This window comes from Ascaphus truei, chromosome 4 (assembly GCF_040206685.1).
Source record: "Ascaphus truei isolate aAscTru1 chromosome 4, aAscTru1.hap1, whole genome shotgun sequence".
In the NCBI taxonomy this organism is placed as follows: domain Eukaryota; kingdom Metazoa; phylum Chordata; class Amphibia; order Anura; family Ascaphidae; genus Ascaphus; species Ascaphus truei.
In genome coordinates, this window is record NC_134486.1 from 301,220,569 (window position 1) to 301,237,086 (window position 16,518).

At 43.0% G+C, this 16,518-nt stretch overlaps 1 protein-coding gene across 3 annotated transcripts in view; it reads right to left on the bottom strand.

Moving 5' to 3' along the window:
* Window positions 1-11,402: 11,402 nt before the first annotated feature.
* TBC1D32 (TBC1 domain family member 32) overlaps window positions 11,403-16,518 on the bottom strand; it is a 335,208-nt gene continuing 330,092 nt past the window's right edge. For all 3 annotated transcript variants that reach the window (XM_075597756.1, XM_075597753.1, XM_075597754.1), the window contains one exon: window positions 11,403-15,546. In XM_075597756.1, coding sequence (XP_075453871.1) covers window positions 15,433-15,546 — 114 coding nt within the window. In that variant the 3' untranslated portion in view covers window positions 11,403-15,432. The remainder of the gene's footprint in view (window positions 15,547-16,518) is intronic.

Here is a 16,518-nt window from a genome sequence, read left to right on the forward strand (position 1 = left end):
GAGAGTGGGGGGGAGAGAGAGAGAGTGGGGGGAGAGAGCAGAGAGTGGGGGAGAGAGAGAGAGTGGGTGGGAGAGAGAGAGAGTGGGGGGGAGAGAGAGAGAGTGGGGGGGGGAGAGAGAGTGGGGGAGAGTAGGGGAGAGTGGGAGAGAGAGAGAGTGGGAGAGATAGTGGGGGGAGGAGAGAGATGGGGAGAGAGAGAGTGGGGGGAGAGAGAGAGTGGGGGAGAGAGAGAGTGGGGGAAGAGAGAGAGAGTGGGGGAGAGAGAGTGGGGAGAGAGAGAGAGTGGGGAGAGAGAGAGAGAGAGAGTGGGGAGAGAGAGAGTGGAGAGAGAGAGAGTGGGGGAGAGAGAGAGTGGGGGAGAGAGAGAGAGAGGGGGGGGAGAGAGAGTGGGGGGAGAGAGAGAGAGGGGGGAGAGAGAGATGGGGGAGAGATGAGAGAGGGGGAGGTGAGAGAGAGAGAGTGGGGAGAGAGATAGAGAGTGGGGGAGAGAGATAGAGAGAGTGGGGGGAGAGAGAGAGAGTGGGGAGAGAGAGAGTGGGATAGTGGGGAGAGAGAGAGTGGGAGAGAGAGAGAGAGTGGGGGAGAGAGAGAGAGTGGGGGAGAGAGAGAGTGGGGGAGAGAGAGAGAGAGTGGGGGAGAGAGAGAGTGGGAGAGAGAGAGTGGGGGAGAGAGAAAGAGTGGGTCTGACAGTCTGAGAGTGGGTCTGACAGTCTGAGAGTGGGTCTGACAGTCTGAGAGTGGGTCTGACAATCTGAGTGAGAGTGCGTTTGAGAGTGAGAGAGTGGGTCTGAGAGTGAGAGAGTGGATCTGAGAGTGAGAGTGGGTCTGAGAGTGGGTCTGAGAGTGAGAGAGTGGGTCTGAGAGTGAGAGAGTGGGTCTGAGAGTGAGAGAGTGGGTCTGAGAGTGAGAGAGTGGGTCTGAGAGTGAGAGAGTGGGTCAGAGTGAGAGTGGGTCTGAGAGTCTGTGAGTGGGTCTGAGAGCCTGAGCGAGAGAGTGGGTCTGAGAGCCTGAGCGAGAGAGTGGGTCTGAGGGTCTGAGAGAGAGAGTGGGTCTGAGAGTCTGAGTGAGAGTGGGTCTGAGAGTGAGAGTGGGTCTGAGTCTGTGAGTGGGTCTGAGAGCCTGAGCGAGAGAGTGGGTCTGAGAGAGAGTGGGTCTGAGAGTCTGAGAGAGAGTGTGGGTCTGAGAGTCTGATTTCCCTACCCCCTGCCCGCATGCTCTGTGTGTGTGCGTGCGCGCATGTGCGTGCGCACAGACACAACCCGCAGTCAGTCATAGTCACCCACTACCCAAGAGTCAGTCAGTCACCCAAAGAGAAGCAGTTCCAGCCATCACATTAGTGGTGAGTTCATTAAATGTTTGACCAAATATAGCAGGCTAATTTTTAAGTTGATAATTTTGTATGGCCCTCGAATGATTTTATAAATATCAACATGGCCCTTGGGAGAAAAAAGGTTCCCCACCCCTGCTCTAAACAATACAGCAAACAAAAAGATACAGTACATAAAACAATAAATTCATATCCCTGTGTAAGGGCTAATTTACTTCCCCAGTCCCTCTCTGCAAGGCTGGAAGGGGGGGGGAAGCCCCTTACTTCACTTATCACCCCAAAGTCTCAGCTGTACCTTAACACAGGTGGCTCTTCAGCTCAGTGGTGTATGGATACTGTCTGCTGGAGGGTCCAGGCATAGGTCTGGTCCCCTTGTGTCTTTCTCTCAGGACACAGCCCTTCTTTTCCTTCTGTCAGCTCTCTTGTGAGCTACACTGGCGACACACTTTATTCGAGCTCGGCTAGTCCCACGAATTCGGGTATACCCGGGTGTATTGAGGTTTGTGACTGTTTTCTGCCCGAGTGCATTGAGGTATTTTCCATGCAGGGATTGAAGCATTTTATTCCCCCTGGCTGCAATACTGCACAGTATATATATATATACTGCATTACAATTCATAAATTTATGCCATCTGGTAGACACGCGAAGCATTGCAGCCTATTAAATCCTAATCATTATCATTTAACAGATCAGCCGCCCGTCAGCCAGGCATGAACCCAGGCTGGGAAGGCAAACGCAACGGGGCTTGTCAGAGGTGAGGAGCGGCGCATTCCAGGTATCTGCCAGGTACATACTGGGTATTTGCTCGAATAAAGTGTGTCGGTGCAGTAGGGAATCTCCCTCCTGTTATTCAGACCAGGCTTTATCTAACAGTCCTAATCAGCCAGGTGGAGTATGGTTGTGGCCAGATATTCATCTCTTCCTGTTCGGGACGAAGTTTTGTGCAACATTTTTTCTTTGCACTACAGCTTCAGGTCGGAATATCTTTTCTTGCTGGACTGTCCGAGGAAAGTCACCAACGCTGTTCTGCAATTTTCCTCCAGTAGAATTTTTTTTTACCCATCAAAGACTTGGATGCCAGCTTGCTAAGAATTGCATCATAGCACACCACTATCTTCTTAATTAAGATTTTCTTTGTCTGAAAATGTCAGCTGTTATACGTAGCTGTTACTTCTCTGCTATATCAGCGCCAGGTTTGGTTTCAGAAGGCTGTAGCGTTGCCTCCACTGGACCTTGCTGCTATTTCCTAACTCCCTGTAGACTTCTCCCATGCCTCTGACCTGTAACTCTCTCCTCTCCAGTTCTCCTAACCTGACATATTTCTACGCTTTGACAAACCTCACCTGATTTCTTGACCACCCCTTCTTATCTCCCCCCCCCACTACTCCTCCGCTTACCACTACTGACTCCTCTTTCTCCCTTACAACTATCTCCCACTCTTACAATAAAACGCACTCCACATTCTCACACTACAAAAAGCAAGACACAGACAAATGACAAACAGCTCCCAAAGTTAATCACACAAGAACCCACACAGAGACAACAAATATCATAAGACAATATGCAGAAATCTCACAAAATACTGTACTAGAAAAATGTACAAAAGGTTCAACTCCTTATGGTCTAGTGTATCTTCTCTCCCTCCCAATATCACTGCTAGTGTGTGCTTAAAACAATGTGTTTATATACTTCAACACATACAGTAAAATACTCTCATGTGACTTTGCTCTCATTTTACCGGTACCGCAAGATTTAACACAATTTTTCAAGTAACATTGCCGGCTTTTGTGAAGATGAAAATTTTGGTTAAGGCACAACGTGTCTGTCCATTCATCCTTCACTAACTCGGATTTAACTAAGGTACAAAAACCATTCTTAAAATAACTAAGCTTCCTTTACATTTACATTATTTAGTTATACTGCCTATTTGTAAAGAAAAAATACTTCTCAAAATAAAAAGGAGTGTTTCCTTCAAATCCAATGCATTTCCACTGAAAAATGAGGTTAAATGTCACAGAGTACCTCATTCTGCAAATGTCAACTTAATATAATAACTCTAATACAGACGAAGCGAGACTTACTGTACCTGGGAAAGCCGCAGGACTGCAACCCAGACTGTTTTGGTGCTGAAGGATTATAGCTGTGGGGGGGTCGGATCTGGAAGAATGGATCCCCCACAGATAGAGATGGGTGAATTTTTTTCATGGATTTGGATCTGCCTCGGATTGGCTCATTCCTTTGGTCTGCGGATTTCCTTGAATCAGTCTCATAAAAGGCGTTTCGTCTTTTCCAGATTTTTTTTTTAGCACTGACAGTACAATCCGTGGATTTTTGCAATCCGGTGATGGATTTTACCAATCCAATTCACGGAATTAGCAAAAACTGGTGAATTTAAATAATCCAATCCGCGGATTCTGCAATCTGTGCGCGGATTGCAGAATCAGCGGATTAGATTATTAAAATCCACCAATGATTTGCTAAATCCACATATTGGATTGGTTAAATCCTCCAACGGATTGTATAGTTAAAATTCACCAGTTGATTGTAACCAATGGATTGAAACTGGAACAATCCGTTGATGGATTTTATACCATGGAACAGCGTTTGAATGGAAAGCTTGGGAAATTCTGTGAAATAGTTGACAGTTTCGCTCATTTCTACTCACAGCACGACAGTGGAAGCACTATCTCTAGAGCCGCAACATTACGTTTTTTCACCCGATGCTCCAGAGACAGTTCATGCTACATCTGTAGGAATAATTAGGGTTAACCACTTCCCTGGTAAAGTAAAAATCCCATGCAACCTAAAAACACACGTATGTCAAAAGAAAAGCACAGTAATTTTATAACATTGTGGGTTATGTTAATAATATCAAACACCATTATTTCACAATATAACAAATAAGCTAAAGACATGACAATTAACGTGTATTTAATGAACCATAACCATCTGAAAGCTAATACGAAAACTAACATGAAATGATCCCAAATAGTGCAACCTGATTAACCATCCTGATGTAACCTAGGCATATGTTTACCTTAATAAAGAGTACTTTGGCATCAAGCCCCCATTTCCTGAACTGGATATAACAAGTGCTAAACCTTGGCATTTCTAAATGTGGGCATTTGTCCTTTAATTTAAATTGCTTTTAGTACCAAGTTTGGTTTTCGGTGCCTGAGGCGCAGGGAAAGTTACTTGCCCATGGTCACAAGGAGTGGACAGCGGGATTTGAACCAGGTTCCTCTAAAGTGTCATTGTTCTCAGAGTCAGAATTTTTACTCACTGCGCCACTCCTTCAATCACAAGGTCATCTTATGTGCACAGGTTGCTGACTATTACACCTTAACAGGGGTTAATGCACAGGATAATGCATTAAGTAACATTTTCTTCTTAACCCTTGCTTTCAGTGGTTTAAATAATGAGCCAGTGTTAACGTATTGCAATAAAGGAAGCAATAACATCTGCTACTGCTACATTTGTTAAGTGTGGAGCGGGAGCAAATTTGACACAAATGAATATTTTTGCTCTGTCAAAATTGAGTCATTTGCTCCACTTGATACATATGTTTTCTTTAGATAGCCCACACTGCCTTCAACAGAGAGCCAATAAAAATAGGGAGAGTGGTAGAGAGTGGAGGAGAGGGGGGGTGGGGGGGGCTCTGGCTGTAAAAAATGTATTGGGAAAAAAAAGAATATACAGTACACAATATATTCAGACCCCTCGACCTTAATATCAGTTTGGAATAGTATTATAGTAAACAAAAATGGGGGAGCGTAAGGGATAAATATCAACTGTATCTATAAATATGATCCCCAAAGGAGTCACAGAAAGCTCCCTAATGGTTGCACTCATCTACAGTGTAAACAAAGGAACAACCAGGTAACCTGGTTACTTATATCCTGTGGCCATTTCGTCTGTCGGTGTTCCTTTATTTACACTGTCGATGAGTGCAGCCATTAGGGATCTTTCTATGACCAATTTGGGGATCAATTTTGTAGATCTGGTTGAAACAAAAGAACACATAATTAGACTGACTGATGTTTATGATTTTGTGTTAGAAGGGAGCTCTAAAACTATTTCTGCCTTTCCTCTTTCTAAATGGAGAATATTTCAAAAGGTTGGAGGTGTGTTGCTATTCACCGTATTACTATATGTGCAATAGAATCATTCACTTTTTCATATGCACTGTATCTAGAATTCAATTGGTATATACATTGCAAATGATCGAGGACAATATATAAAAGCCCCAATTTTGCAATGGACATATGGGAGGCACACTCACAAAATGGTTGCCTGAATCTGAACCTGTTTGCAAGAGTAATAACATCTTGCAACATTGCTGGTCAGACTTTATAAACACACCCAATCTAGGACTCAACAGTAGCTTAGCAGAAGCCATCTAAGAAATGTTATATTGGCAGTATATGCCTTCTTTCTTTGCGTTAGATTTACTCACTTTGCCTGATATGGAAAGGTCCAAGATGGCCCCCAGAGTGCATTAAATATCCAGACTGTCTATGCATTCCTAAGACACATTTCATAGACATTTGGAGGGAGTATCAAAATGGGAGACCCATACATCTCCTACCTTTTGAGGGGTTAAGATGGGCTTTTTTTCTCTATATACTGTATGTACAATTCATTGATATAGAGTTTGCTTCTGAGTGTTCTAAATATGCATTTCTTAATCTTTTTTAATTTAAATTGTATATTTTATACTGTTTATTTAATTACATGATTTTTGGACATTAATACAACATTTGACTAAAGAAAGAGGGGGAATGGGTCACAAAAGTAAAAGGGGAGGGGATGGGAATAAGGTATATTAACATTTTTCCACAGATAAACATAATTTCAGATTGCATTCTATATTTCACCCCACCACAAGCTTTAATGTATTGTACCTGCATGTGATTGCTAAGTACATTTAACTCCTCTACCCCCGGCCAACAAAAGAGGGGCCCCACCAAAGTATTTCACGATCTCCTAAAGTGAGATTTCTTGTGTGTGCAGGTGATGCTCAGCGGTTACATAGTATCTCAGGCTGCTGGAACTTTGTGCAAGGCTGGGGTGTTAATAAAGTTAAAAGAAAGTTTCTGGCCCTCTTTTCTCTTGTCTTGCTCAACAGTCCGAATTTGAGCAGCAACAGAACCAGGTTTCAGGTCACAAAGATCTTTTCTTGTTACATGTAGACCCTTAAACTCAAAAGTTTCCTCAACCATGAGGCCTGTAGGCAGAGTAGCTATTTGTCAAGCCCCTGCGACTGGAAATAGAACTGGAACGTTTCCCAGTAATTTCCCTGACACTGTTCCAGATCTCCTCAATGAGATCTGATCTGAAGATCACAATTTCTACTGTGGCAGGATCCTGATCAAGTGTACTGTAGTGTCTGAAGGGCCCTATACTGGGAGACTTGCCCTAACCTAGAAAACAAGAAATGTTTCTTACCCCTATTACAGGACTATGAACATATTACCAGGTGAGATCCACTCCTATGGTTCATCCTAGGATCTGAGGAAAAGGATCCAGGTCCCTTATATTTATAAGCTTTCCCCTACCCCTGTATCTGGGCAAGAAAAGAGAAGGACTTAAGAAGCAGTCCAAGCTGCCATTTAAAAAATATTCAAAAATTCCCTTTAATATGTACAAAAAAAGTTAAAATCAAGTAGTTCCCAGCACTCAATGAAAAGATGGTCTGATGATAAGCAAAGAAAGGGAATTTAATGTGAAAACATATCAGCAAAATTATGACATACAGAAAAAGATGTACCTCCCCTCTGCTATCTCTCCCCCTATCCCTTATCCTCCTATTCACCCCTTCCCCCACAGATGCCATTTTGCACCTTGGGTAATTGTTTCCTCCATTTTTACTGTACATCTTTTTCTGTATGTCATAATTTTAGTGATATGTTTTCACATTAAATTCCCTTCCTTTGCTTATCATCAGACCATCTTTTCATTGAGTGCTAAAAACTACTTGTTTTGTTAGTGTAGCCCTCTTTCCCCGTAGTTACAGAGACTACACATGCTGATTACCTGTGAGGCATACAGAAGGCCTGATCCGCTGCCAGTGGGAGCCTGGGGTGATCACGTTCCTTGTTATGCAGCGCCTCCACCTGCGAGAGATCCTAACGCAGTAGGATAACCTCTCACAGGAACCCACCAGTAACAGATAATAACACCCACACACAGTATGGCTAACTTATATTTACTGGCAGATAACTAATAACATTGGTAATAACAAGACCATACAAAGCCACACCGACAAAATACCCCCAGTGTGAGCGCACCACCTGGGAAGTCCCCCCCAAAGTAATGAGGTGCCTTGGGCACCAAACTACCCGATGTCCACAATAGCAACCCCACCCCAAGTGTGCAACAGCGCTGCTCACAGTGTGTATGGCCGTTAGTGCATGTTGAGAAGATACCTTCCTGGTTTTAGTATAGATCAGGCCGTCTTTGATGAAGATACGCGGGCCACACTGTGTCCCACGCCGCGCATGGATCCTCAGGCGTCCGGTCCACCTCTGAGGGGGTTCCGTTTGGAGTGTGTCCCTTTTGACAGTCTCTGGCAATGTGCCTGGGTCTGGTCCCAGACCACAGGTCGCAGTCACCACGTGGCATCTGGCGCGGATGCAGCGACTATCTCTGGCAGCTATGGGGAAAGGGTCCCTAGCTATGGGCCTTCTCTACAGCAGCCACAACCTACTTATGATCGGGGTCTAGCTGGGGCCTACGGGGCAATCTGGCCTAGTCCAGGGAAGCACTGCTCTGTTGAGGTCCCTCTTCTGACTGGCGTGGGGTTTCTCAGCATGCCAAATGTATCCTTTACTTCTGCTGACATTCTGGGGACCCTATTGGCCGCTCGCGCCCATGTGACCTGCAGCCCCTAAGGCTATTGGGGGCTGTAGTTCCTTGCAGAGCCTGTAGAGTAATGGCCGCCGCTACTCTGTATATCCTGCGCATGTGCGAACCTTCAGTGCGCATGCGTGCACATCGCAAGATGGCGGCGCCCTACTGATGTCTCACCATGGAGCCTCCGGGGCACTGGAGTGCTCCCTACACTGCCCGCACGCCTCTGCAACCTCCCTGTGTAGCCGGGAGCTCCCCCCTTCTAGAGCGGAGGTAAACAGGGAAACCAAGGGGCCAGAGGGGACATGGCTTCATTCTCCCCCTGGTTGAGACTCCAATGTTCCCACTTGGACATCATATGTACACACAAAGTTAATATAATAAAAATGCATTATGTATACTGTATATAACTTAAAGGATGCATACTTTAAAAAAGGTTAAATAACTAAGTAAACATGGTTATTATTATAGAAGTCAGCTTGCTCTGAGCCAGCTGCTGAGATTCATAGTAGGGTGCCCCTAACTGATCATAAGCCACTCTAGTGGGAGGGCACCTCACTTGTTGACTCATGCAAGTCTCTTCTGCAATCTCTTCTTCTTGGGAGATGCTATCATGGGCTTGAGGCCCAGACCCTCTCATATGGGGTGAAACAGTCTCTGAATTGTCTCTTAATGGAACAAAGCTCAGACTTCGTGGGTCAAGTGGCCGACTTGTTGAAGCCACTGGTGAGGGCATGAGGCGTTACCAGTTGCTCCTTTGGGAGGTGCCCACCAGTCTTCATTGAAGTTGGTGGAAGTTCCTTCCAAAGGGTCTTGGGTTGTCTCTGTTAGCGAAGCTGGAGTCTCTGCAGACTCCTCTGAATCAGAGTTCTTTCTGACCCCATTGGCTCACTGACTGTTACTATTTCCTCTGTTTCGGGGGTCACTTTCTGCACAGTGAAGGATGAGGCTCCATTGGTGGGTCTTCAGGCTTTGTACAGTATTTCGAGAAATTGCTATTTTGGCCGCAGTAGTAGCAGCGGTTAGTGTGGTCTTCTCGGGCACTGGATGGGAGAGCTAATCACCTCTGGGGAGTAGGATCCTCAGATTTCTAATTGGCACTAGACTGCTTTCTGGGAATCGTATTACTCTCTTCTTTGGAGGGTTCCTTAGACTTTTTAGGAGCGTGGAAGTGTAACTGAACCTCCTGCTTACTTATATGGGCCATCAGTGCCATGAAGCTAGGGTGTGTTGCGGCCAGAGGGGAGCCTCGCGTCATGAGAGCTACCGGGTGTGAATGTAGATATCCTTTCATGAGCTGTTTGAATCTGTACTCATTTATTACAGCGGCAGGGATGATTTTCTTGGAAAGCAATCCCCATAAGGACATTTGCAAGCGTTGTGTAAACGTGGACAGTTCTTCCCCGTCTTTCTGGCGGACAGCACGGAATTGAGCCTGGAGTTCATCCTCGTCCTCCTTAGCAGTATAGGCCTGAGTGAGGAGTTCAATTAGCTCTTGGGTGGTGACTTCTCCCTCGGTCTCACTTCGATTTGTACCAGTTGTGCAGCTGGGGGTCGTAGACATTCAAGTATTCGCTGTCTCTTTATGGCCTCGGAGCAGGACCATTCATTGAGCACATGTAGTGTTTGCTCCTTCCAGGTTCCAAACTCTTCCTCGCTGACAGGGGTAGGAGTCATCCCAGAGAAGGCTTTGAGTTTGCGGTAAGGTTGCAACATAGACAGTTGACTTATCTTCTCGGTCAGCTGCTGTAGTACTCCAGCGAGTTGCTGAGCTCCGTCCGAACTGCCTGTACTGTGGTGGCTCCATCTGGACCGCTGACTGCCAGCTTCGCTCCGGCTAGTGCTTCCCAGGAGGAGGGACCGATGGGGCCTCCAGCCACTCATCCACGCTAGAGATGACGCTAGGTGCTGCTGCTCTGGCAATCCCGTGATTGCGATGTGTCTGAGGGGCTGTGGCAATCTGGTGCTGAGACTCCTCTGGAAACCCCTTCTGGTGGTGGAAGGCCACTAGTAGCTCATTAAAGACTGTAGCTGTAGACCAGGGGTGGTCAACTCATCTTCCAGGGACACTAACAAGCCAGGTTTTCAGGATATCCTTGTTTCAGCACAGGTGGCTCAATCATTATGACCAGCGGCGGATTTACAAATACGCCACCCTTAGGCACTTATCTGGTGCCGCCCTCCTCTTTTAGTGTTATTTGACGCTATGTTGTCATATTGCCATGGCAACACAATGCCTTGTGACATCACATTGCCGGCCGCGTACGCGCAATCGGTGCTTGCTGGCCGCGCATGGGTGGCGGCAAGCACCGATCATGCAGGAGCGGCAGCACCAATTTATGCCGACCCTGGCCTATCCGGCCTAATTGGAAATCCACCACTTATTATGACTGAACCACGGATTACGTGACCTGTACTGAAGCAGGGATATCCTGAAACTTGGCTTGTTGTTGACCTTTGAGGACTGGAGTTGGCAACCCCCGCTGTACCCTATAAGGTGTTTTGCAGTGATGGAAGGTCTATTATGGCAGATGACTGCTTATTAAGTACAGTATGGGCCATTGTCTTAAGGACAGGATGGAGATCACATGGTATTCTTAGTGTCAGCCATTAATGTGTTTTGGGCATGGCAGTCTTATGCAGTTTAGCAACCCAAAATGTATAGTTATTAGCTTCACTGATGCTGGGAGATAACTGGAAAATCAGGCTTACATTAAAAATATAACTAAAATCTCTCAGATCTGGGACCCATGGTTTGCTAGTGAGGGAGGGCAGAGAGATATTAGAGAATTGGCACGTGTGCAGGTGGAAGATTATGACCCCTCTAGGCTGATCTAGCAAAGAGGCATGCTTCAAATAAACCAAAGTATGGTCTGCTCCTGTAAAATAATGGGTATGACGGGGAGCAAACATGTAAAATAAATCTAGACCTACTGTATGATGACACTGGTACCATCCCCTACCACCCCTCCTCCCCTCCCCTCATTTTCCCTTGTACTGTTTGGTTCATTTTGTTTGTCCAATATTATTGGGGATGCTAAGGAGGACTCCAGCAATACGGATAATCACTATATTTGGATATGTGGGCTGGAAACATCTATTATGGTTTCTGCTATATAACATCCCCACTGTACCTATTTTATCTTCTGTATCCTAATTGAAAATTTGCCAATAAAAAATTTAAGTTGAAAATAAATAAATACACAAAACAGTACAATAAGTATATGAGAAAATACCAAGCAGGTACATCATCATTCCTTTAATAGAGGGTTTAAATCTAGAAATGCAATATTTCACCACAATGCATTATTTTCATTTTCAGCAGTGAAGCAGTGAACACGAGTCGCTGCTGCAGTTACTTGTTAATTGTATTTTGTACTGTTTACTATATTTATGTAAAGTAAGGCAATATGTTTCAGATGGGAAGCTGCATTGTCTTTGGCAAAAGAAAATGTGTAAGTACAGATGTTCTCTACAGAAATTTTATAAAAACATAACCGTAATGCTATTAAACATTTCATATTCATTTGTTACAGATAAGCTCACATGCTGCATTTTTTTTAACAATAGTCGGACAGATTCGGAATGTTTGATGTGCTGGGTCAACATTACAATTTATCCTAAATTAGAACATTTACCACCTGCTCTTCTATACTATACATGTGTCCTAACTGTGTATTAGACAAACAGAGAAAATTCTTTTTTTTCCCCAGAAAACAAATTAAACCAATTTCTGAGAATAGATAAAAACTAGCAAAAATATAAAGTAAAGTATCAAATACATTTTAGTGGTAACAAAAAATACTAAAATTAATCGTCACAGATAACCTCATCAGATTTACATTAAGGTTCCTTGTTCTTGGTCTGTACTGTGTAGGTTGGATGTTTTTTGGTCACCTTATTTTATGTCTGGTTACCAAAAACTACCAGCTTCACACTGAAGAATTGATTTGCAAACTTGAAATACTGTCCTTAGTCTAATAGTACAAACAGGCAGTGTCCGAGTGGGTTTTCAGACTCCATGTTCACTTAGGCCGCGTCAACAGTCCGTGCGGAGTGAACAAAAACCCATACCTCAATGAGGCAGGCCATAGAGCACGCAACTGCGTGCACGATGGAGTGCAATGATGCAGCCGATTTTTCGCGAGACACATTTTATTTTGTCGCGAGGCGTCTGGGTCACGTGCGCGGTTCAGCCAATGAGGGCGAACCACTCACGTGATGTCACGGCCCTGCCTCCGGCACACCTCCCCATCGCGCAGATCATAGGAATCCTAGAGGCCACGGATCACTTCTCGTACAGGCATGCGTGACGCCACACGCTCCTACTATATCCGAAGCCGTATCCAAAACTTTGCTACAGTATGTAATGCTGCAAGTGAAAGCTCTAGGGAAATGTCTGTGCTTATAATCGACAGCTCATTTGCATGTCATTCTCACGAGTCGCTGTCTGCACATAACCACTGACATGTTACAAAGTAGTGAATGAAGCAGATTTCTGGACCTTGTGGAATACATGCACTATGGGGTTTCTTAGTGTTTATTTCGATCTTCTACATTCAAATAAACAAAGGAAGATTTTTAATATATATAATCTCCGATGGTATTCTTTCATGGACTCATGCTATCTTTTTACACATGATAACACTGGGTAGTTAACCAAGATCCTTTTATTGACAAAGAGGTATGAATAGTATAGTGTTGTTGACAGAAATATATAAACAGAGTGCTTTATGTTTTTCAATGCACACACTTAATTTGTCCTAGCTTGGTAGGGTGCTTAAATCTTACAAGAGAAGTAAGATATATACAGTATTCGTTGACAGAACAATATTTTGGACCCCAGCCATGCTGCCATCGTATAAATTTAAACCACCAAAAGGAGCAATTCAGTACAAATTGCAGCTTTATTGTGATCAGTGCACTGCTTATCCTGTGGTAATCACAGAATACATGAACCTGATACAACAAATTTCAGCAGTTACACTTCAGATTTTTTTTAACTTAACTTAAAAGGTAAAATAAATGTATAGTACAGCATAAAAATTAATGTCATGGAAAAAAGTATCAGCAGTAAAGCAAATAACGTAACACAAACATATTTTGATGCTAAGTGATCTGAAAAAGAACAGGACTAACATATTGGTAGGAGAAGATATATTAGTGAATAATATACTACTGAACATTTTTTTTGTGCTACAGTACCAACAAAGAAACTGACATTCAGTGAGATATTTCCTAAAAAGTACCACTTCAGCATGCCTTCTCTGAGGGAAGAAACCTTGCAGACCATCAACGTCAATGGGCTGGTAATGGTCATATTTACTCAACTGTGCTGGAAGTGGTCTTATTTAGCAACACTGCTTTGTAAATATGGCCTGGTATATTTTCTAATGTAATTAAAAGCTTGATGTTCACCATTCAAAAAAAAAATGCCTGCTCTACATTTTCCATGAGCATAGTTATTTTAAGGTTAGGATACCAAAACCTTGATTATTTTGGATACTGCGTTCTTATCTTTGAGCACCAGAATCCTCCAAAATATTATTTATTGTGTAGGATGTGCAATGCAGCACAAAGAGACTTCAAGTCAGCTGAATCATTTGAGATATTAAAGGCTGTTGGTTGGTCTAAATGCATTCAGAATATTTTGAGTTGCAGGATTTAAACGTTATGCACAAACAAAGCACCTTGATTACAAGGAAAAGTGGAATTATTGCAGTTTCCTGACATGCAAGAGCAAAAGTTCTAAATTAACTGCAATAATGAAGCTGTTAATCATTTTTAATGTGGATTACACATTTGTGGTGGTCTTTGCGTTCCTGATGGCAAATTGAGTAAATTATTAGTTGAAAGTTATTGTACAGTATAAATCAAATGTTCAGGATGGGCAAGAGGCTGACAACACTCAAGCATCACTTGAGTATAACGCCTCGTCCAGGGTGGCGCTGAGTGGGCTCGCACGCTCACGCTGGACATGTTGCGACAATGCACGCGGCCTGCATGAGCGGGCGGGTGCGCCTGCTCGGCGCTCAGCCGCTTGCCGAGCAAGCCAAATTGATTTTGCTGCTCGTAAAGAGCATCACGTGAGCGGTTCGGCCAATGAGGACGAACCAGCTCCGTAACGTCGAGGCCGCGCTCCCAGACGCGCGCACCTAGCCGGCCAGGAATCGCCCGGCCGAGCAGGGCGCAGCGCTGGAGCGCCAGTTTCCACTCTGGACGAGGCCTAACAGTTTGAGGAGCTAGAGAGAGGATGGTGGAAAAAGCTATTTTTTTTTTTTTTTTTCAATTATGAGAAAATAAGGGAGGCAGTTTAAAGATCCCAACAACAGTTCTGAGCAGATTTGGGATTCAAAACAGGGCTAAAATATTCTGCTCTTTAATACAGAGCTTTTTTATGAAAGTTCAATATACTGTGAAACAGCTTTTCCATATTAGGGACATTCTAAGATCCATTGAAATCATTGAAGCTAAGAACTTCTCTGACATGGAGAAGGTGGTGTCACAGCATACTGAATATGGGCCAGAGGCTGTGAAGACATTTTGCCAGGGCTGGATAAGTGGTAAGCTCCATTCAAATGACTGGGACTAAAATTTTCAGTATAGTGAAGAAATCTTCACAACATACAGTATTGAATAAGGGCCCAAAATTACTTTAAATGTTTAAATTGTAGAAACAGATGACAGTTGTATGTCCTGTATTGAGATTTGAGTGTACAGTATTCCCAACTAAAAAGAAATCCACTGGTTATTTTTTTTGTAAATGTATATATTTAATTACTATTTTTTTTGTGTATTAACAGCAGGTGAATTTCTGATGAATCCTGCTCCCTGCTAAGATTTTCCCGAAAGCAGCCTGAATACAATTATAAAATGCTTAAAATCTCATCTGAAATGCAGTTTTTCAGTTTGCATTATACTGTCCAAAAGATTACAACCACCATTTTGAAATCATCAAACTGCACATTTAAACATGTTGATATACCAGCACATATTTAAAATTGACATTTCTTGTACTCTAAAATACACGTTTTAAACAGCAAGCAGAGTAATAGCACTTACTGTATGCAGTTAAGGTTCAAGTAGTATAACAAGCAAAATGCATTAAATAGTTCTCAGTGCATATTTAAATATATATGTACACAAATCATATTTTTTGAACTTTTTTTTTTCATCTTATAAACATGAAGAAAGGTTTCTCCTCCTAAAAGGATTTGATATGAGGAGGCATGTTGCTTTCCTTGATTTATTTCATTTAAGGGCAAAGTTTCTCATTTCTTGTAGCACCATTGGTCTGTAGATCTGTTCTAGGCTTTCCATGTATTCCAGATAATTGCAAACGTGAAAGCCATTTATAGCTTCTTCCTGTGAAAAAGATAAACAAAATAAAATAAGAAAATTACATGTTTGATTAGCAAATACCTTGACACTTGTATGAGATTTATATTTTATTTAGGAATAAATATCAAGGGTTGCATCAGTACTGTAAATTAAAGTGATTTGTGTAACTGAGCGACTTGGAGAAAGATCATAGCAGCAGTTAAGGAAGAAGTTTCTTGATACATTTCTAAAATCATAGATATTGCATTATAACTGTCATATTTGTCCTTTCTTTTTGCAACAATTAAGTACCAATAATAGTAACAATTCCTTATGAGCACGGGGGAGGAGTATTGGTGGAACACAGGTGAAGTTGTAATACTGCTTGTGGGATTCATAAAGGAATTTACTGTACAGTCAAACTTTGTGACAACAAAGACTTTATTACGTTCTTACCCCATTAGTGCTGTTGGGGCAAGCAACACACTGAAAAAGAAACCTACACTGGTCTACTTTTTTCAACTATGTACATGCTACTTGCTGTGCATACTGTATGCCACACATAGCCACGTTTTACCAAATAAAAAAAAGGATTAAACATGCAATATTCACAGCTCTTCATTTGATCTTATAGGTGTGGTTCTTGCACCTTTTTAATGGTGGATTGTCTCATCTTGCTGCAGGTAATGAATCTATTATGGTTCTTCCCCCTCATACAGAGGTATTGGGAACAAATGCAGTTTAGTGTAGGACTTGCACTTATTATGGTTTACCTTGACGGTTGGTGTGCAAGCTAATGATGTTTTGGCCAAAATTTCTAACTAAAAAAACATATTTTATTATTAGCATTAGCAATGTTATTAGTATTGAAGCATCATTTCTTGTAATTATTACCATGTATGTTTTGTCATTTGGATGTAGCACTGAGCACCCCCTGTGTTTTCCTATATTCATGTGCCACAGCCCAGTTGCACTCTATGTGGCATTACATATAGTCAATATTAGGAGGGTGTGGGC